The sequence below is a fragment of the Zootoca vivipara genome, chromosome 12 (assembly GCF_965207765.1).
Source record: "Zootoca vivipara chromosome 12, rZooViv2.hap1.1, whole genome shotgun sequence".
Lineage (NCBI taxonomy): Eukaryota > Metazoa > Chordata > Lepidosauria > Squamata > Lacertidae > Zootoca > Zootoca vivipara.
Window position 1 is genome coordinate 10,728,810 of NC_142595.1, and position 21,514 is coordinate 10,750,323.

General features: G+C 42.9%; 1 protein-coding gene across 8 annotated transcripts in view; it reads left to right on the forward strand.

Moving 5' to 3' along the window:
- Positions 1-21,514, forward strand: part of TANC2 (tetratricopeptide repeat, ankyrin repeat and coiled-coil containing 2) — a 195,493-nt gene that overhangs the window by 10,720 nt on the left and 163,259 nt on the right. For 7 of the 8 annotated variants that reach the window (XM_088655541.1, XM_088655538.1, XM_035136410.3 and 4 more), the window contains exon 2: positions 13,643-13,742. In XM_088655541.1, coding sequence (XP_088511667.1) covers positions 13,676-13,742 — 67 coding nt within the window. In that variant the 5' untranslated portion in view covers positions 13,643-13,675. Of the gene's footprint in view, positions 1-13,218; positions 13,371-13,642; positions 13,743-21,514 lie in introns of all 8 variants that reach the window. The other variant, XM_088655539.1, reaches the window with a different exon arrangement.

Here is a 21,514-nt window from a genome sequence, read left to right on the forward strand (position 1 = left end):
CTCTTAGTTAGTTTCTCAGATAAAGCAATTGTCCATACTTCCTGTGATCTCTTTATTTAAAATATTTTTTCACCCTTTTTGGTGAGAAGAGCCTCCAAAGCCTCTAAGGAATTAGTGGTGTGACCATGAATACTTATGGATACTTTAGCTAGAGAAGACGACCACATTGTCGACGGATGCTTCCATACAACCTTGATGGAATAACATAGGAGAAATTTGTTAGAAAATCTAAAAAAGGAATGAATATTCTAAAAGCATGGAGGGGTGTTACGTTTAGTTGTCCAGTTATATTTTGTTATACATCTATGAAAACAAATAAAATTACTTTTAAAAAAGTAAACACAATTTTAAAACAAATGATGATACTAAATAAAGATTAAAAACCATAAAGCAATGAAACCAGATCAATTGCAGCACATTAAGTATTATTATAAGCATAGGTAAACAGCATGGAATTGACAGTTTACAGTATCTGAAAAACAGTGAAGATGGCAATAATTGAGCTTTCCTGGGGAGAATTCTTGAAGACAGGATGCCTTTGAAAATACCCTTCCACCTGCCTAGCCTCAGGACTCAGCTACATTGGCAAAGAAAAAGCGCTTTATATGTGTTGTTTATGTATTATAACACTGATACCAGATGGCAGTGTAGAGTTCCATTTTTGCCAACCCGATTTCTCATACAAAGTTTACAATGCATTTAATGAGTACCCAGAGAAAGGCCTCAGAAGAAGATCTTAATTGCTGGGTAGACTCTTGCTTTACACTGCACCTGAACTGAAAAGCATCTCTTGACTGAATTTGGAGAAAGTGTAAATCTTAAAGACTGAGAAACAATTTTAACTTCTAATTAGAGCCCCTGTACCTGTAATATTCTGCATGGTTCAATTTGCAATGCCAGCTGGGCAAGTCAGTAAGTACATTACACAGTAGTTATTGAATGAGGCTTGGTCGTGGACTTGGGGTTAAGTTTGAGTTTATAAATCTGTAGTCTATACCTTTGCAGGCAAATAGACTAGCGTGTCTGTGAATATTTGTGTGTTGTGTTGTGGCTTGACTGGTGGATCTGGCAAGCTCCTTGCTCAGAAGAAATTGTTACTATTCTGCATTATAACTGCAAGGATGTCATCTTGGTTAATATTTACGTATTTATTTTATTCCACAATATTTAGATATCATTTGATTTTTAATAAAATCTCAAAGCAGTTTAATATTTTTCCACCCTCCTTTACTCTCTTCCACCTGATTTCTACATCAGAGATTGCATATAAATCATGTGGGGAATGACAAGTGATTTCTGATAAAGAAATCCGATGCAGGGAAGGAAATAAGAGTGAATAGATAAGAATATGTAACTGACAGTTGAATACATAATTTGACAGTTTTGGCTATCCTCCCTCAAGAATTTTTCTATCTACTTCAACAGTCACTGTTTAAGGGAGTACCCAGAACTATGTTTGTTATAAAAATATGGGTGCAGCATTAATTTTCATAAGGGTGGCCTGTTAATTCTTTAATATTCTGCTGAGTCTGCTTTCTCCTTTCCCCATCAACATCCCTTTCTAACCTTGATGTAGTATACTCCTGTGACCTACTTCCTTTCCACTCATTAACATTCTTGCTTATCATTTGCCCTTAAATCTGGACTTAAATTAATAGAAACAACAGAGCTCACACCTGAGTAATTGTTTCTGGTTGACAGAAGATTGCTTTACTCCGTTGATATTCGGAAATTCATGTGTACCTCAGTGGAATAGAATTCAGAAAATAGATTCAGAAAATCAAGCAAAATGATTTTTTTATTTATTACTTTGGGTCCACAATAAAAACAAAAACATAATGAAAAATTAAAATAAAAGCCACATCCATTTAAACTAAGGTTCACAACTTTATTACTAAACTCTCTGCGATGGAATAGATGGTTAATTAACCTACTTCCTTTTTCTTCCTATGTGCATTGCCTGCTGCTTAGGTGAGAACCAGAAAATACTGTCTGCATTGTTTAGGTCACTGTATCTTGGCACAAAGCATCAATTCAGTCCTAAAACTGAACCTTGTGCCTCTCTGCCAGCATCCCTGAAAGGTGTGCCTAGGATACCATTGACAGCAGCACCAGTCTGCAAGCCTTTGAGTTTGGGGTCATTGAGTCCGAAGGCTTATTCCCTTTCCATGGCTTCTTGGTGACATGTGAGGAATCATTCTTTCTTTCTTTCAAGAAAAGGTGAATTTCATTGTCACGATAGAAATTAGTCAGTAAGTGCTTGTTGCCAGGGATGGGGAATGAAAATCTCCAGTGATGTGCCACCCCCCCTCCCCCGGGGAAATTCTGAATTAGAAAATGTCCCAGAAAATTAATTTAACTTACAACAGGAATAGAAAGAAACCATAAAATAGGCAAAAGCATTAAAGCCATAAATAGTACTAAAAGTATTCATCCGCCAGCAATCAGTAACAAGGAAATGTAATTTAGCATGCTTATATTACTTTTACCGTGGTACCTCGACTTACGAGTCGATCCATTCCGCGGCGCTCTTCGTAAGTCAAAGCGTCCATTTTGCGCACGCGGCGAAAATACTTCTGGGTTAGCGGACTTCGTAGGTCTAAACCTTCGTAAGTCGAGGCATTCGTAAGTCGAGGTACCACTGTATTTAGTAGTACTTCAGGGCAGATTTTTGAAAATCCAATTTCTAAATAAATTGTGTCCAAGTCCCTTAAACCTTGACATATGTACTCTTGTACATATTGTAATTTCTATTCTGATTTGAGATGCCATATCATTTATCTTCTTCTGTCTATTTTTCCAGGGCACCCAAATGAAAGATTAATCCCTTGTCTATTGGATAAAGTCTTGTATCACTGGACAGGTGGCTAATGTTTTCAAAATTGCTATATCCATAAGAGATCAAATGATGGACTGTATTACAGGGACTGCATTATTTGTGCTCTGTATCTAAACAGGATCAGGTCTTATTACTATAATTAAGGTATTGATTGATTACTTGTATTTAGTAAACAAAACTAAAAACTTTGAAATAGCCAGGCTTGCCTAGTTTTTATTTGTAATTGGCATTCATTTGTTGTTGCTAATGAATTTAGAAAACAGATTTTTTGTGTGCAGAAAAATAAAACACTGAAGTTTTTTTATATATATAAAAAAATTCCACATCACTGACTGTAGCTCTTCCCCTGTCCAAAAAACAAAGGCTAAGGAGAGGATTAAGGCCACATTCATTCTGATAGTATAGTTGTACCTTAACCTCAACTGAAGCTCGTAAAGTTTCTGTATGTTGTGTTAAGATACTTGACCAAAATTGGGTGAATGCTGCAATCCAGTTGACCCAGTTGTAGTCAACCTGCTTGTGATGAATGTTCTCCTGGTCTTTGGCATCGTCTGCCACTCTGATCTTGACTTCATGCCCCTTACAAGTAAGCATTCACTCTCCCTTCCCATTTTTTTCTCCTTTTGGTGCTGCAGGCAGGGAGTAGCCCTCTATCCAAAAGAATATTGTGCAACTCTATTAGGGTAAGCATAGTCATTGCCCACCCATCTGTGGGTCATCCCTGGTTCTTGCAGGATGAAGGCATAATGATCTTGATTCTAGCAGGTTCAAGATCCTGTTTCTAGCAAGTTGATGATATGGCCACACCCAGCCATACTTGTTCATATTTCCTACAAGGAAGGCCAAGCTGCTTGCTTAGGGCCTAGAACACCCCTGTCCTGCCCTTTAATGTGATCTTGAGAAGAAAGACACAGCATCTATACCTCCTGGAGGTTGGTAGGACCCTTATTATCCACTTAAATCAGGAGAATCAAAACTCCCAAGTTCTCCCCATCCCCCAGATATGTGGAATTAACCTATTTGCACTAGTGCTGTCTTGTAATAATTATTTTTTGTCTTCATTGGATGACCTAGCTGTTCATTGTTTGCTAATTCAAAATCCTGTTAGAAAGTGACTTAAGTTTCTTTCATATTTTATTCCTGGCCATCCTTTTATTGGCCTCTGGTTGCCTAGATCAAGCTCTGCTCTATAGGTTGACGTCTGTTTCCCTTTCCTGCTCCAACAGCAGTTGCGTGTTGTTGTTTTGCCACCCGTTGTCCTTAAATGAAATTAGTTCTGTGTTGGATGAATGCTGTTTCCTGGAGAGCCTTTCTTGGTGGCATGCCTACTGCTGCCATTGATGCCCACTGTCATGAAATATAGTAGGCTGTGTGTTGGGGGAGTTATTTAGGTATTTTCTCCCTTTTTTGGCACAGCCTGCCATGCTGGTGTATGCACCTGAAGGCTTCACTCCTACCTGTCACTTGTACTATGTGGTCTAAGGGGAAGAGAGAAAAATTGTGTTTTTTCTGTATGCAGTTTCCTTTAAGGTACTGGGGTGGGGCCGGCAGCAGCCCAGTCAGCTCACTGTCCCTAGACTGGGAAGAACCAAATATATTCTGGTCCAATCTAACTTCCTCAATAGCACCCCTTCATCATTAGAACTCTCCTGCTGATGCTGCTTTAGAAAACAGTTCCCTCTTCTCAGCCATTGCTGTCCTGCTGTGACAGAGGGGAGTCCTGAGCACTCTCCAGTCTTTCCACCACTGCCCTGCTAAACTTCCTTTTCAGTCATGCTGGACTGCAAAGCCTGCCAGTGCCAGACAAGCAGCAAAAACAGCATGTTCTTGTTTCTGATATTTCACCTAGAACAGGGTGGTGGATGGACACTGTAAAGCAGTCCTCAAGTAGCACCTGCCTTTTGGTGGCTCATCACAGCACTCTTGCCACTGTCAGCTTGATCTGCCTATGCCTCTCATTCCTTTCCAAGGAGTGGAAGTAAAGATTCTGCTCCTCCCACAAAGAATTCGGCATTTTTATTTTAAAATGAGAAATTATTGTGAAGTGAGAGTTTTGACATGTACATTTGACACACATATTCATGTACCACTACATTCGATTGTATGGAAGTGTTTAGAAAAGATACCCTTGGGAGTATAATGTTTCAGTCTAAATGTGTAATATACATAACATTTTTATAGAAGTCGAATTATCGCTGGATTAAGCATAGAAATGATGACTGTTGAAATCTTACTTCTAGAGTATTTCCTTGGTTTTTTGCACAAGTTGTTTCATACATGCTTCTTGATTAATATTTGCATTCATAGTATGATTACTTTTGTGAACTGTTGACTTTTTTCAGATGTACTATTCATGTACAGTAGTGATGATATATTTCCTCTTCCCCTTGAGTTGCATTCACATAATTGGTGCCATGTTGTTTATCTCCTAAACTATGTTACCTATTTCTGCAGGCTACAACAATATAGCTATGTAAGCAGTCTGAAAGGTGGTATTATTGTCATAGCAAAGGTGCCAATTTGTAGTAACTTCAAAGTGGGTAAATTAGTAATTGCCATACTGGTTTGTTGAAATGATACCTCAGTGTGTGACAGTGGCCACACCCCAGGAATAGCTAAACCAGGCAAAGGCAGCCGATTGGTCTCAAACCCTCAGTGAGTTAGAGCCAGTGCGGTGTAGTGGTTAAGAGCGGTAGACTCATAATCTGGGGAACTGGGTTTGCGTCTCTGCTCCTCCACATGCAGCTGCTGGGTGATATTGGGCTAGTCACACTTCTTTGAAGTCTCTCAGCCCCACTCACCTCACAGAGTGTTTGTTGTGGGGGAGGAAGGGTAAGGAGAATGATAGCTACTTTGAGACTCCTTCGGGTAGTGATAAAGCAGGATATCAAATCCAAACTCTTCTTCTTCTTCTTCCCCTGCATGTGATGGCAGGCTCCAGCGAATTGAGAGGATGAGACCAATAGCAGGTCTAACAGTTAAGAAGGTGGTTTTTTCTACATGATCTGTAGAGGGAAGTGAGGGGCAAATGGGGCCCATCAACCTGGTAAGTCATCCCATTTTGGAGAAGGAAAACTTAGTTCCTAAGCCTGCTGCCTTTCGGAATATCTTTGGAAGAAGAAAAGGCTAAGGAGTAAACTCTACACAAATCCGGAGTGGAGTCCCTAAGACAGTTGGATGGTGTCTTGTATGCCTCCTTCCAGCAACTCCTGCAGCCAGGCTGGTGCCAAATGTATTGCTCTGCTTTCCTTTGGACCATATTAGTGAGATTGAGAGCAGGATCTTGTCATCTGGGCTGCCCAGGACCTCCATAGACAGTGCCAAGGCTTGTGCCCTAGGAGGATTGCTTCAGTACTGCTAACACAGCTGTTTGACTTCACCCCTTGAGGCACACTCTCTTGTCCCTTGAGACAGACTGATGCCAACAACAACAACCTATTAAACAGCTTAGCTTGGATCACTTATACCCTATCTTGAAAAGTATTTACCCATGATGTAGTTATCAAAACTGATGGGGAAAATAAACTCTATTGATTTATGTTAAATCCAGACAGAGTTGATTTCCTGTGTGTTAGATTAAATTGTCAGTTGACTTGTAGTATAGATAATAATTTTTCTTTGGGGCCTTGGGTTGCTTTGACATGCTGAAATACTACTTGGATTTCTTCCAGGGAAACACTGAGATGACTCAAGTCCACAAGCTAACCATGGTTTGTCGTCATGTCGGAAACAACAGTATCAGGGCAGTCTCGAGCAGGTCGGGCGCCCTGGCGCTGAGGGGCGGAGATCGCTTCGGCGTCCCGCCCTCGCAGTGCGCAGCATGGCTTTCACGCGGCTTTGCCGCGCAGCGCCCTGCCTACTGGCCTGGCGCCCCGCGCCACTGGCACTCTACCTAGAACCGGCCCTGAACAGTATGCAGCTTAGTATGGCTTTCAAACCAGGATCTGAAACCCAGCAAAGCAAGCACTCACACAGACTAAGGGGACACTTTTAATGTTGCCTAACAAAATGCCTTCATTTTAAGATACAGTAGTGTTAGTATATTAGTAAATACATCTTACATTTATGCAATTTTAGAAGAGATTATCACTGTGAATCTAACGAAGTTAATATAGATTCTGAAACGGGGGTTGGAGAGAAAATAGATTATTTGCCAGGGAGCAGCACATTGTATCTATTTCTCATTTGAGTTGGCTCTGCTTTCCCCTTTGCCATCTTGTCTTATAAAGAATAAATTTGCATGTTTGGTGGTGATGAGATTATGTCCATTGGATAGAATCCTAGAGATTTATATATTTATTTTCCTCAATAAAAATGATAGGAAACCTTAGCCTGGTAATGGATGGTAGAGGGTTATGTGTATATCCCAATGGTTTTTATTTTAATCTTGCACTGATGCAGGACTGAATTTAAGCCTAATACTCAGATATGCTTCTGAAACTGTTTGATGTAACCTATTGGAATATCCAGTTGTGATTCCGGCACAACAAACTGAACACAGCTTCTACAGTTCATATCTATTCAGTGTAAACACATCTCAGAAGTAGGTAAAACTGATACTAGATTTAGATTTATGCATTGTTGTAACTTCTGGTCTTGTCTAGTTGAAGGCTGGAGGATGGATGGCTGTGTTCTATGGAGGGATCATTCTGCACAATGATATCATTCACATGCTGGAGTGTGTAGAAGAGTTTGGAAAAGCTCTCCAGGGTCAAGGTGGGTTAGTCATCCTGTTCCCCACTGCCCTCCTCTTCCATGCTTTCAGAGCTGGAACTTGATCTCACCAGTTCCTCCAGGTCTTCCAGACTCAAGGCCTGTTGCCCCTCAATCAGTTCCTCCTCCTCCTGGATGAAGTCAATAAAGCCATCACCACCAACTTGCCTCACCATCTTCATAATATTCCCAACCTCATTGGCAATGCCTGAAAATCCCTTGAAGTCATGAATGCATTCCTTCCACAGGTTGTGCCAGCATGTTTCAGGTTTCAGGCTTGATTGCATCCACTGCCTGCTAGATGTAGGTGACACAGTCAGCAGTGTTGAAGGACTTCCAGAATGCCATGAGGTTGAGATGTAGATCAGCATCCATCATATCGATCAGCGAGGCAAAAGTGAGCCTGGTGTAATAAGACTTAAAGCAGTGAATCAGCCCTTGATCCAAAGGTTGGATGAGTGAGGTTGAATTGGTGGGGAGAAAGGCAACCATGATGTCATCGTGTGAAGGCAGTCCCTGCGGGTGACCAGGAGCATTGTCCACCATCACCAGCACATTGTCCACCATCAGCAGCACTCCAGCCTTTTCTCCTGCAGGTAACACCTTACCTCCGGAATGAAGCACTTGTGGAACCAGTCCAGAAAGCTTGCAGGCCTTCTTGTTGGACTGCCAGAATACAGGCAGCAGATTCTTGTTCTTGCCTTTGAGGACGTGGCTCTTTTTTGAGCTGTACACCATGTCTGGCTTGATTGAGTGCCTAGCTACATTGCTTTCTCTGCTTTGTCAATGTAGTCTGCTCAGGCATGTTCTTCCAGAACAGGCCTGTCTCCTCTGCTCTGAAGATCTGCTCTGGAAGGTATCCTGCAGCAGCCTCTTTAGCTGCCAAGAGTATGCTTCAGCAGCCTCACGGTCTGTGGCTGCAGCTTCACCAGCTGCCTGTACAGTACTTGCCCAGTTAAGTGAAAAAGCAGATAAATGGAGCCAGACTGCTACCTGGGAATAATCTGCACCAGGATGGACCTAAAAGAGAACATGACAAAACACTGCTTATAATCTAATAGTTGTCAACTAAAACCACACATCGTCAGTGATCTGCAGCCCATCCTGAATAATCATACTTCCTTCTCTCACAGGCCTTGAGTGTTAGGTCTGTACTTGCTTACAGTCAGTGCCCAGCCTGAAACAGGCATTTGCTATCAGCAACAGGCCATATATCAAGAGACACAAACACAGCCTTGCAGCAGGCTGAGATACCAACTTTATCCCCATATCTTGCAGGCAACACTATTATAGGGCTTAATAATGTCAGCCACATCAGTGGTTTATTTGTGTGCTCATCTACTTGCCATAATCTCCCAGCAGTGCCTTTCTGCATTCTATATAGGGCAAAACAAACCAATTTCTATGCAAAATAAGAAATAGACTTCAGCCTAACATTAGAAATAGCAATATGCAGAAACCAATAGGAGAACATTTCATTATACCTGAACACTCTATAACTGATTTTAAGGCGGTCATCCTTGAACAAAGGAACTTCAGAGGGAAACTCTAGTCTGAATTACAAGTTATTGGGGAATTAATTTTTGTCACTTGCGGCTTGAATTGAGATAAAGTTTTTTAAAAACAAAAACAAAACAAACATTCTACATGTGCTTGTTTATTAGCTTACCAATGCCAGGATGTTTGTGTTCTCAGCAACAGTGCTGTGGCAATCAGTCATTGCTTTTAGATAATTGTTGCTTTCTGTTACTTATGCATTTCATTTCCCTCTTACCTCACTCTCTTACATTCCACCTCCCCCAGCCATTACTTGGCAATTTAGGAATACAATTCATGCATCTGATAAATAATTATTATTTTAATTTCTATACTGTCTTTCATCTGAAGTTCACATGGGAGTTTACAGTATATTACACAAAAATATACATCATAATAACTAACCAAAACAATGTCTCCTACAAGGCATGCCAAAGGCATGGGAGAAGAGGAATGTTTTTACCTGGCATCTAAAGATACGTAGCACAGGCACCATGTGAACCTCCCTGGGGAGAGCGTTCCGCAAGCGGAGAGCCACTGCAGGCGGAGAGGCCAATTATTGTGTTTGCCATCCTCTGACTCTCTCATGGAGGGGGCACATGAAAAGGGTCTCATATGATGATCGCAGGGTCCAGGTCGGTTTATATGGGGAGAGGCAGTGCATGAGGAATTGCGGTCCTGAGCTGTTTATGAAGGGGACTCTGGTCCACAAATGCTTATTTCATAACATTTTTTCTTAGTCTTTAAAATGCCACAGGATTCAATGAGTCTTATTTTTAAGCCTGTGTTGCATGAATGCAGAAAATCTGTCTAATATAAAACAATGCTTGATTTACCACTCCTTTTTAAAGTACCAGGAAGCAATATTCACAATGGCTGTTGAAAGCTTATTCAGCATAGCCTAAGAAGATTTCACATACCAAATTGGACAGGGATGGAGTGAACAAGTGTGGAGCCTCAGAATTCCAAGAAACCTGTCCACATATTTGTGCAACAACAGTTGCACCCCTTCTTAGGACTGCATGAACTATGATATATTATTGGAAGCAGGTATAAGTGATTTAAGCTGCAAAATGTTTAGCAAATTGGTCACAGTGACAGTACTTCCCTAGGAGTGGGTGCATGTGATAACAGTTTTATATATACAGTATATAAAAACAAATTGACCAATGCTGAACAGAAACAGTGGTGGCAGAGTGTTGCTTTTTTGCTGTCATCACTGCCACATTGTAGGCTCTGTGAGAATATACCAGATTTTCTGAATTTCTATGAAGTCTGGTAATTATAAGGGCTTCAATAAATTTATCACATAGTTTCCATAAATAGGATAGCAAAACACACTTACTTTTTCTCTACAAATGCACAAATCTCATTCCGATGAATTTTCTTGTATTTTCTATCTATAAATGTCAAGGGCATTGCTTAGAAGGGCAGTCTGATTATTTTTTATCCCTTTAAAGATGGAAAAGAATGAATACCTTTGCTGACAGTGATCCATTTTGTAGTAACATTAGAAAGCTCTATTTTATATTCTTTTCAAGTCTAGATCAGGTGCAAAAATCTTTCCCTTTACTTGTTTTTTGACCTTATACTTAGAAGATGACATTATCTGGTCTTGTGACATATTATATTCTAGCATTAGCTACTCACACACCACAGTCTAATATAGTGTACGGTATCTGTTTGTTTAAGGCACACTTTGAATTATATTGTAAGCATGGATGATTCCACAGATTCTACCAGAAGAGAGTCAGTTATCACCTTACTTCCATAAAATTTTGAGGAGAGCCTGTATTGCTTGAGGTGCAGTGAATCTGCTTATATGTAATTTTTTGAAGACTTCAACTGAACCAAAGGACCAAACTTTTGAATCTGATATATTATGACCCGTTTCATCATACATTTATGGTATTCCAAAATGCCATAACTCTGGATTCTTTTTGAGAGAGTGATTCCTGTTGACAAGGCAGCCTACATTTCTTAAAGTATTTTCAGCCCAACTTGTGACATTCAGATTAGGGACATACCATGTGTAAAGGTGACAAATGATTAGCACATGTCTGAAAGGTCTGTGATCGCACATGTGCACACAGTGCCAAACCTGTAAGTAACTGAACATGTCACTAAACATGTCACCAAAAAGGGTCGAATGGGGGCAAGGTGGGGGTAGAATGGGCTCATACTTGCTCTGCCGATGGGCGGGTGGGAATGGAACCCCCGCATGAAATGGTATTGATTGTATACTTAAGATCAAAGTGTGTGTGTGTGTGTGTGTGTGTGCGCGTATGTGTATGTGTACGAATGAATATGAGACACACATGTAAATTAACTCGTAGCAGCATTTACATTCACATCAAAAGTAAACAAGTGGGGGTGGGGGGACATTCAAAATGGATAGAAAGAACATAATATCCTGAAAGTTGATGTTCCAAAATATTTTAAGTAAAGACCACCCTTTGATGAATGCACACCAAATAGGTTTATCAATCTCTTAATTTAGATAAGAGTGCAGTATCCCATATTCTCCCATACTAATCACTCTTCAATGGGACCACTGTTTCCAGTTTGTAGCTATACATGTTTTTGAAGTCATGAGTAAGTTTATAACTACTTCAAGATCAATATCATTCATTGAAGCTTGAAAAATGTAGTGGTTAACCTTTTTGGGGCGAGGGCAGCATTGAAACATGGTTAGCTTATTTGGGGCTGCATGTCAGATGTATGTGTCAAAAGTGTAAAAATGAGCATTTACTTTTTTTTTAAAAAAAGGAAAACTATAACGAGGGGGTAGGTCTCGGAGGGTCATAACAACCTTTTGGCATCACAATTGCAGCAGGGGGAATGGTCAGTAAAAGAATTACTATTGTTTTTTTAAAAAAATGGGTTTACAAAAAAAATCTTTGGGGTTAGGGTTAGGTTAAGTTAAAAAGTTATAATTTTGGTTTTTCGACATCACAGGATGGGACACATAGAAACACAATAACAATAATTTTCTATATTTTTAAAATGGCAGGGTTTTTTTTGAGTGTGTGCATATTATGCGGACCCAGGTGGCGCTGTGGGTTAAACCACAGAGTCTAGGGCTTGCTGATCAGAAGGTCGGTGGTTCGAATCCCTGCAACGGGGTGAGCTCCTGTTGCTTGGTCCCAGCTCCTGCCCACCTAGCAGTTTGAAAGCACATCAAAGTGCAAAGTACCTCCGGCGGGAAGGTAAACAGCGTTTCCGTGCGCTGCTCTGGTTCGCCAGAAGCAGCTTTGTCATGCTGGCCACATGACCCGGAAGCTGTCTGCGGACAAACGCCGGCTCCCTCAGCCTATAGAGCGAGATGAGCGCCGCAACCCCAGAGTCGAACACGACTGGACCTGATGGTCAGGGGCCCCTTTACCTTTATATTATGCGGCAAAACAAAAACCTCCAGGGAGGGGTGGATGCTACTTATGGGTTATTCAACCCTGCCTGAATGGGATGAATATCAAGTGGTTTTTTTGGGTGGGTGGGGTGGGGGGTGAAATTCACAAGATAAATGGCAGAGGGGGAAAGGTAACACAGACACATACTGTGGTCTCAGTTTGAACAATCAAGGCTTGTAGTTGCTAACCTAAATCTAAAGAGATGGGAGAACCAGTCATGGATTTCTATCATTTAATATAGTTCAACCTTTAATCAGATATTGGAATGTTAAACTTTTCTTATATTGACTTGGTTTATGATTAGGTCTCTGGGTACTCTATTGTTCCAGTTTTTGCCATTCTGTACATATTTGCTTGCTTTGCAAAGTTTATTTTTACTTGCTATGGAGAGGAGTAAGGACTTAAGCAGGGCACCAAATGTGTATTCCCTGCAAACTCTCTGAGTTTTGCCTCTGTATAACAGTTGTTGGAAATCACAGGTGAGAAGACTGCTGTTGCCCTTAAGTTTTACCTTACTCTGAGTTTGTACGCAGCGCTAGGTGCAATCTTGTAGAAATCTTTGAACAGTTCAATATCCTTGGCAAATACTAATAAATAAGGTTGATAATGGGAGCCTTTCAAGGTCTGTGTAAATAAATTCACCCTCCAAGTATCCTGAGCCTGTTCCACTAATACAGCTTGGTGGATCTTTCATACCTGGTCTGTTTCTTATTCATGTAGGTTTGGTGCTCTCAACTGCCTTTGCAAGACATGGCCTCTCTGCAATAAAATTCTGGATTCTACATTTTTACCAACATGGGGGCTGCTTTGCAAATTTTACCCACTTTGCAGAACCCAATCATGGCAGCATTTTGGCCCAAACTATTAAACAGGTGAGGCAGAACAGAATCCTGAAATATGTGCTGACCATGGTTAGTCTCTGGAAGAGAAGAAAAATTATAATAGAAGATTAGCGCTTTACCGTATTTCATTTATGGGTTTAAGATCTTTTTTGAATGCTTAGTTTCCTACAAAGAGCCAATTCAGATGTTACATTAATAATACAAATAGCAGTTGCAGAGACACAATAAATCTTTACGTTATTCTTTGCTGCTAATGACCAAAAGTTAGTTAATGGATGCCTTTTATTTTTATATTTATACAGCTTTGGGGGCGAGCTGATTAGACCAGAACAGCCATGTTTCGGAACAGTCTCAAGATGCTTCTTACGGGTGGGAAATCAAACCGCAAAAACAGATCAAGTGGTAAGTGAAGGAAGGAGTATTTGAATGCAGCACAATCATCCCAGCCCAGCAAATGAAATTTGCATGTAGAAACTGGCTGCAAGGTGAGGTAGAATATTGCCATGCCAATAATATAGTGATCCCATTCTATATCCTTATTGAGACTCAACTAGTGGATAGACTGCTCCCTGCATTGCTAAGATCCCAGACGACTCGAGTTGATGCTGATGATGTTCCTGAGACTTCAGTTATTTTGTTACCCCTTAATATAATGATAACAGTATAACTTTCAAGCCAGTTTCACACCAAATTAGCTGAATAATACTGAATGAGAAGGGAAGAGGAAATGATTCTGATGATTCATGTGATTGCTGGGCAACCAGAAAAAAACTTCCTCTATATCTTCTGGATCCTAATCCTGTAAGGCCAAATTAAAAATCCATATTTAAATGTGTGCGGCTTCAATCTTGTGTACCAGCAGTGGGGATCCTCTGGGCCACAAGTCTAATGAGGCTTGGCAGGGGTCTTAATTTGGGCCATGTGACATGTTTACTGCAAACCATGCCCACCTGTACCACACCTGACAACATATGTGGCATCAGCTGTGGGGCAAGCAAAGATGCAAAGGGACAATGGAGAGTCTTACAGTGCACATCTGATTGCTTTTGGCAAGTGGATCTTGCATTCAGCACCTTTAAAATTTGGTTTCAAATGCAAGTCCTGCTGGGATTGGTTCCACTCTGGAGCTCCTAACTGGATATCCTGAATACAATCAGTTCCTCTGAAAATCAGAATTCGCACTCTGTTCCAAACTTTGCAGTGATCTTCATTTGCAGCTGTTTTTAGCTCAAAGTGGACTGAAAATAAAGAATTAGGAATCTTTCTTTCTTTCTTTTTTTAAGTTGGGTCTGTCTTGAAATCATGGTTCTGTCAGGCTATTGGTGGGTGTCCCATCCTTCCGTCATAATGGCCCATAGTGGTTGGGGGGAACTTGCAACACGTTTATTTGGACACATTGAACTTGGTATGATTTGATTTTGAGTAAATATGCATAGGATTGGGCTGCTAAATGAACTAAACATTTTGTGAATAAGAGCCATTGTGCTTTGAGTTTCAAATGTTTCTGCTTTAATATACAATGTTCCTTTTGATCTGGAGAAAAATGTTTGTTTTATCATATAGTGCACAAAAGATGCACTATCCACAGACTTCTGCGATATTATTATTAAGCCCAGGCACAAATTTGGCTGAGAAATGCATGTTAAATTTCAAGCTTAGTAGGACGAAATGGCGTAAGAGAGATGACACCCTCGGAGATCTTGATGATTGGCGAGCGAGGACGCTGACCACCGCTTGGTTGTCGGTTCTGAAGCAGACTCGCCGATCCCTGAATTCCTCGGACCATAGGTGCACTGCTACCACTATAGGGAAGAACTCTAAGAATGTTAAGTCGCGTGTAATGTCTGTACCCTGCCAGCTGGCCGGCCAACGCTGCGCACACCATTTACCCTTGAAATAGACTCCAAAACCCAAAGAGCCGGCCGCGTCTGACTGTACCTGAAAATCGGAATGCAGAGCCAAGCTGTCCTGCCATAGGGATACCCCATTATAATCTCCCAGAAATGTAAGCCAGGACTCGAGGTCAGCCTTGACGCCTCGGGGGAGACGCCTCCTATGAAAGGGTTTTGTTAAACCTGCCGTAAGTCTGGCTAATCGCAGGCAGAAGGGGCGGCCTGGAGATATTACCTTGCACGCGAAATTCAGGTGACCCAGGAGAGATTGGATTTGTCTAAGGGTAAGTTTTTTGCAGGGGATGAGCTGTCTAATGGTCTCCTTAAGGCCTTTAATTTTGTCCGCGGGCAAACGGGACGTTTGCTCTACTGTGTCTAATTCTATGCCTAAATAAGTTAAACGTGAGACGGGCCCTTCAGTTTTGTCTGCTGCTAATGGCACCCCCAGCTCGTGAGCAAGGGCCGAAAATGCTTGCATAAGGCCTGCACACTCCGGACTATTTGCCCTAGCCACGAAGAGAAAATCATCCAAATAATGCGAGACTCCAGAGAGGCCAGTTTTAAAGCGCAGGGCCCAATCCAGGAACGTGCTAAAGGCCTCAAATGCAGAGCATGCCACGGAACAACCCATAGGCATGGCTTTGTCGATGAAATATGCCCCATCAAACCGAAAGCCCAGCCATCTGAAGTCCTGCGGGTGGACAGGCAGGAGGCGAAATGCTGATTCGATGTCACACTTTGCCAACAAGGTGCCCTTACCAAATTGCCTTACAAGCTTTACTGCCTGGTCGAAGGAGGCATATTTCACCGTGCAAAGCTCCTGAGGTATGCCATCGTTTACGGATCTGCCCCTCGGATGAGAGAGATTATGAATGAGCCTGAATTCGCCTGGCGCTTTTTTAGGGACTATTCCCAAAGGGGAAATGTGGAGTTCGGATATGGGTGGCACCGCAAAAGGACCCGCCACCCGACCAGCGGTAATCTCCTTGTTGATTTTCTTAATCGCTATGTCGGGTCTTTCCCTAACAGATTTCTGATTGGGGGGGTTGCACGAAAGGGGTGGGCTTTTTACTGGGATTCGAAAACCGGAGGAGAACCCCTCCCAGAGGTAGTTAGCCGCCTTTTTATTGGGATAGAGATCTAAAAGGAGTTTCAGGGGACCGAGCTTTATAGGGGAGAAAGCCAGAGTGAGTGATGTATTAGAACCGATTGCTACCTGTTCCCTGGGGGGCGCCACCTGTGTGCCTGGGGCCCTGGTGTGAATTGCCCCGGCCGCCGCGAAAGGACTGCCTCCCTTTGAAACATGACACTCCAGGATGCTGCCCTAGACATTTCTCGCATTCATGCGTATATCTGCAATTGGGCCGCTGGCAGATGCCCTTATTATATTCCCAGCAGACCCTGCGGCGCGGGTCCCTCCTTGGCTCAAACCTGCCTGACTTAGGGGGATCCGTCTGCTTCCTTTCAACGTATGGGACCACATGGTAACTCCAAAAGTGCTGATTGCGCTGATCCCACCTGGTCTTTGGATTCTGAGACGCGTTCCTATGAAAGTCTTCATCGTAGTTTAGAGCCGCCGCCTCCCCGGCCATCTTATTTGCCAACCTAACGTCAGCTACATAGGCCCACAAGTGCAAGGCCCTCTTGGGGTATGCGGCTGAGATGACCGCCGCCCAGATGTGGATACCATCTAGCCAGTTTTCGAAAGTACGGTCGGCGCGGGGGGTCTTATATCTGCGCCTACCGTAGTCCTTCCTCTTTTCGCCCTTTCCCAGCGTATGCGACAAAGGCAAAAGGGTGAAAATGTCAATAAAATCCCCGTTCAAAATCTTTTCCCTCTTTTTATTGGACAAATGCGAACCCAGGAAAATGTCGGTGTCAGAGTTGGTGGAATATTTTGAGTCTGGCACTAAGGCGCCATCCCTCCATTCTAAAGTCCCTTTAAAACCCTTACGATGGGCGCTCGATCGCCGCCTATGTATCCAAAGAGGAAGGCCCGTCTGGTCTTCCGCAATCCCCCAATAATCCTCCATCGGGATGTCCCCATCCGATTCGGAGGTCGTACCTGAATCGTCAGAGTCGTCCTTGCTCCTCTTGCGCTTGTCGGTCTTCTTCTTGGCTTTCCCCCCTTGACGCTCTTCCTCAATCCTTGGCTCCTTCTCGGTACCTCCACCAGGTCTGGAGGTGCCGTCATCCCCCGACGTGTCGGATTCCCCGGCTCCCTGTTGGACGAGAGCTTGCCCAGGCTGGGCCGCCCGGTGACCTGCAGAAGACTGATTGGAAGGACCTGCCGATTGAGACCCCACCCCCTGCCCTTGGGAACTGGCGGCATTAGCACGCGCCTTCTGCCCGCGTGTCCGCGGGGCTTGGCACGCGTTGCTTCCCCGGTCGGAACTTGAGCTGGAAAACAGAGAAGCAGAGGTACAGGGCGAATCGCTTTCTATTACACCAGTGTCAAGGAAGAAATCCTGTGACTCGGCCAGCTCCTCTTGGAACTCGCACGGATCCTCCTGTGTGGCGGCAGCCGTGGGAGCTAGCGTTTTTGCAATGGCCGCCAGCTGCTTGCAAACATCCAGCTGGGTTTTTTGAAGTGTGGAGACTACCCGGACCAGGGCCTCAGTCCTGTCCTGTGCTGCAGGGCTCTTGGAAGGGGCCTTACCCTGCGCACGCTTAGGAGCCATTCTCGGAAAGGTGCTACACCGAATGTAGGCTCACAAAGAATTCACCTAATTTACTGTTATTACTTATATGTGCACGTGTGTCCGTGTGTGTGTGTGTGTATGTATGTGTATATGTGTGTGTATTTATATATATGTGTGTGTATTTATATATATGCGTGTATGTGTGTGTGTGTGTGTGTATGTGCGTGTGTGTGTGCGTGTGCGTATATATATATATATATATATATATATATATATATATACACAAATATATATATATAAATATACTGTTATTTATTTATATATATATATATATACTGTTATTTATTTAATATTATACTATTAGGTTCCTAACTTCCAAATGCTGCTGATTCAATCAACTATTTTAATTAATAAATTAAAAACAGTGTAATTATAATGTGAGGGCACACCAGCCCCGGGGACACAGGGGATTAACTCCAAACAAATTCTAGATCCTCAGCCAATTAATTAAAAAGCACATTAATGAATTCCCTCAAATAAATTCAAAGTTGATAATTATGTAGTCTAACCTGCTAATTAATTATTCAAATGAATTTCCGCCCACTTAAGCAGCCCCCAAACGAAAATTATGACAGGGTAATTAATTCCCCTTCAAATTGACTCTAGGGACGGGATATCACACCCCAAATTAATTCAATGTATTCCTATAGCTAATAAAATACCTGAACAAGCAATGAAATCCAGACCGTGCAATTAATACAGACCGTGCAATTAATCTATTGATCGAAAGAGGAAATTATGCCAGGGTAAATTAAATAATTAATTCTCAGCCTAGCACATCCTATTGGGGGAAAACAAGCCTTATTCCAAAAGACTGCCAGGTAAAAGAGAACTCCACAGGCTTATCAAGGAATCTGTATATAACTTTATATTTATAATCCCTCTAAGTATGCGTTAAAGTCGCTGGCAAACAGCACGTTAACAATGTGTTACTAGCTGGCAAACAACAGACAGGAAAAAACCTCCTCAAGATGGCTGCCCCCCGCAAAAGGCCCGTGGCCACACTCACAATGGCTGGCAAACAACAGACTGGAAAAGACCTCCCCAAAATGGCGGCTGCAAGCAGACGCACGTGGCCACACGCAAGATGGCCGCCTGCCTAACTGGAAAAGACCTCCTCAAAATGGCGGCTGCAAGGGGGACGCACGTGGCCACACACAAGATGGCCAACTGCCTAATGACGCTAGGTAAGCAAACCCGCGAGCCCCAGGAGATCCTCAGCAGCCACTCAAAATAATATAGCCGAAAGGGGATAAGAAACCAAGAAGAGACCTCCCCGCGACAGCGGGTAGCTCACCACACGTTGCAGGAGGCTCCACACGGCGATGTCCGCGTCGATGCGATGCGGGGCGATGCGGGGGGGGGGGTGCAGCCGCCTCAGACTCGGGCGCCGAGAATTAAAGGCAGAGATACACCACGTTAGGCGCCGTGGAAAGGCCAGAAGGCTTCAGGCAGATTTTTACGTCGCGGGGAGGCAGCCGCCTCGACCCTGCAGCGATCCAAAAGGCTCTCTCTCGACCCCGCTCCGCTGCGTCGCTCAAGAAAGCCCGATGCGGCTGCTGCACTTCAGGGAGCTGCCGGAGCCCCGGCACCTGGCAGTGCTTTGACGAGCTTCAGTCAGTTCCTTGGCTGAGGTCCCCTGAACCTGCAGAAAAAGAACGGAGCCGCAACGCGGGGAACAGCTGACGATCAGGAACAGCTGATGAGCGGTAGCGCTGCCGCTCGCGGAACCTAGCCTCCCCGCGATGCACCTGCAATTGGAGCGAAGAACCAGGGTAAAGAGAAAGGGGAAAAAGGAGTGAGCCGAAGGCCAAACAAACAAGCAGCGAAACAAACAAGCAGGCAAAATCACGACACCAGAGATCCACAGCGGAATGAATTGTTCGCTCGGCGAACAGCGGAGAAGAGAGGAGGCTTTCCCGCCTGCGGAGGCCTTTAAACGGTGTGGCCCCGCCCCGCCCAGCCTCATTGGCCGGTCGGGGTGTGACGCAGGCAGGAGCGCACCATCGCGCAGGGGCTGAACTCTCAGCCCCTACGCGATGGTACAGTCGGGCAGCCCACAACCCCACCTCCGACGCAAGCGCGGAAGTGGCTTTTGAGTTTCAAATGTTTCTGCTTTAATATACAATGTTCCTTTTGATCTGGAGAAAAATGTTTGTTTTATCATATAGTGCACAAAAGATGCACTATCCACAGACTTCTTTGCAGGATAATTTCTATTCAAATCCTGGCAAGACCTGATGACTTTATTTTACAAAATGGCAATATGCCTAATGTACAGTGTCTTATTTATTTGCTGTCCAAGTTGTGATCTGGAGTTTCTGGAAAATTTGTTACCGTGATTTCCCCCCTGCTTCATAAAAGTCTTTGATGGGGTTGCAGGACTGCCACTGGCTGCAAACCTTGAATCAGTGTGACCTGTTGGTTTGTGGATCCACAACAACAGTGTGTTTTTGCTGGAATATGAATTGCTATGTTGGATATTTAATAAACAAAACATACCGTAGTTAAAAAAAACACCTTGTACCTAACCTGCTGGCTGTGTTTTGTATATCATGGTAAGCCATGACTAATGGCTCACCATGAACACACAGATGGCTCTAACGTCACTCCTTCCTGCTGGCGAGTGGGAGCAACAAACTACTATCATTGGCTTAGCCTTATGTCTGAACTAGGGATCATGGTTTGTTTCACTTAAGCAAATCATGATCAATTTTATTTATTTTTAAGTTTGGTATTATGCCTTTCAGCTATGGTGAAAAGTATTGTAGCTTCTTTCATTTGGGTTTTATTTGTTTTGATTTGAACACATTGACTTTTATCAAATTACAATTCCCAAACAAAGCAACTAGCACCAGCAGTCAGGATAAGTGGAAGTATGCTGAAGATGTCAGTATTTGGTGATGTGGGCCTGTAATTCTGGCTGACTATTATTTCAGCTTACTCATTATTCATCACCCTAGTGGAGTTGTTTTCAGCTTTTTCACTCACAGTTTCTTGTTAATTCTTTTAGGTTCCATGATATAGTAACAAATACTATAACAAAAGAAAAAAACAGAAATTGGTGTGTGTCTGCATGTGTGCGATTATGTAGATACCAAAAGTTTTATACTTTTACTCAAAAAAAGCACTTGCAGGATGAATGTGAAGTGAATGCATTCTCAATACAATTGAAACCAGAATTCCATTGAATGCTATCAATATCTATAGTAAGGGCAGAGTCCTGTAATATTTGAATACGAATACGAACCTTTTTTTTGTTATTGTGCAAGCCCCCACTTCATCAGATCCATAGAATTATTCTTAAACACAACACTAGGACTATTACAGCTGTACCTTGGTTCTCAAATGGAATCCGTTCCGGACGTCCATTCGACTTCTGAAAATGTTCGAAAACCACGGCATGGCTTCTGATTGGCTGCAGGAGTTTCCTGCACTCAGTTGGAAGCCACGAAAGCAGCGTTGGATGTTTGGTTTCCAAAGAATGTTCGCAAACCAGAACGCTCACTTCCAGGTTTGCGGCGTTCAGGAGCCAAAACGTTCGAATTGCAAGGAGTTCAACAACCAAGGTATGACTGTA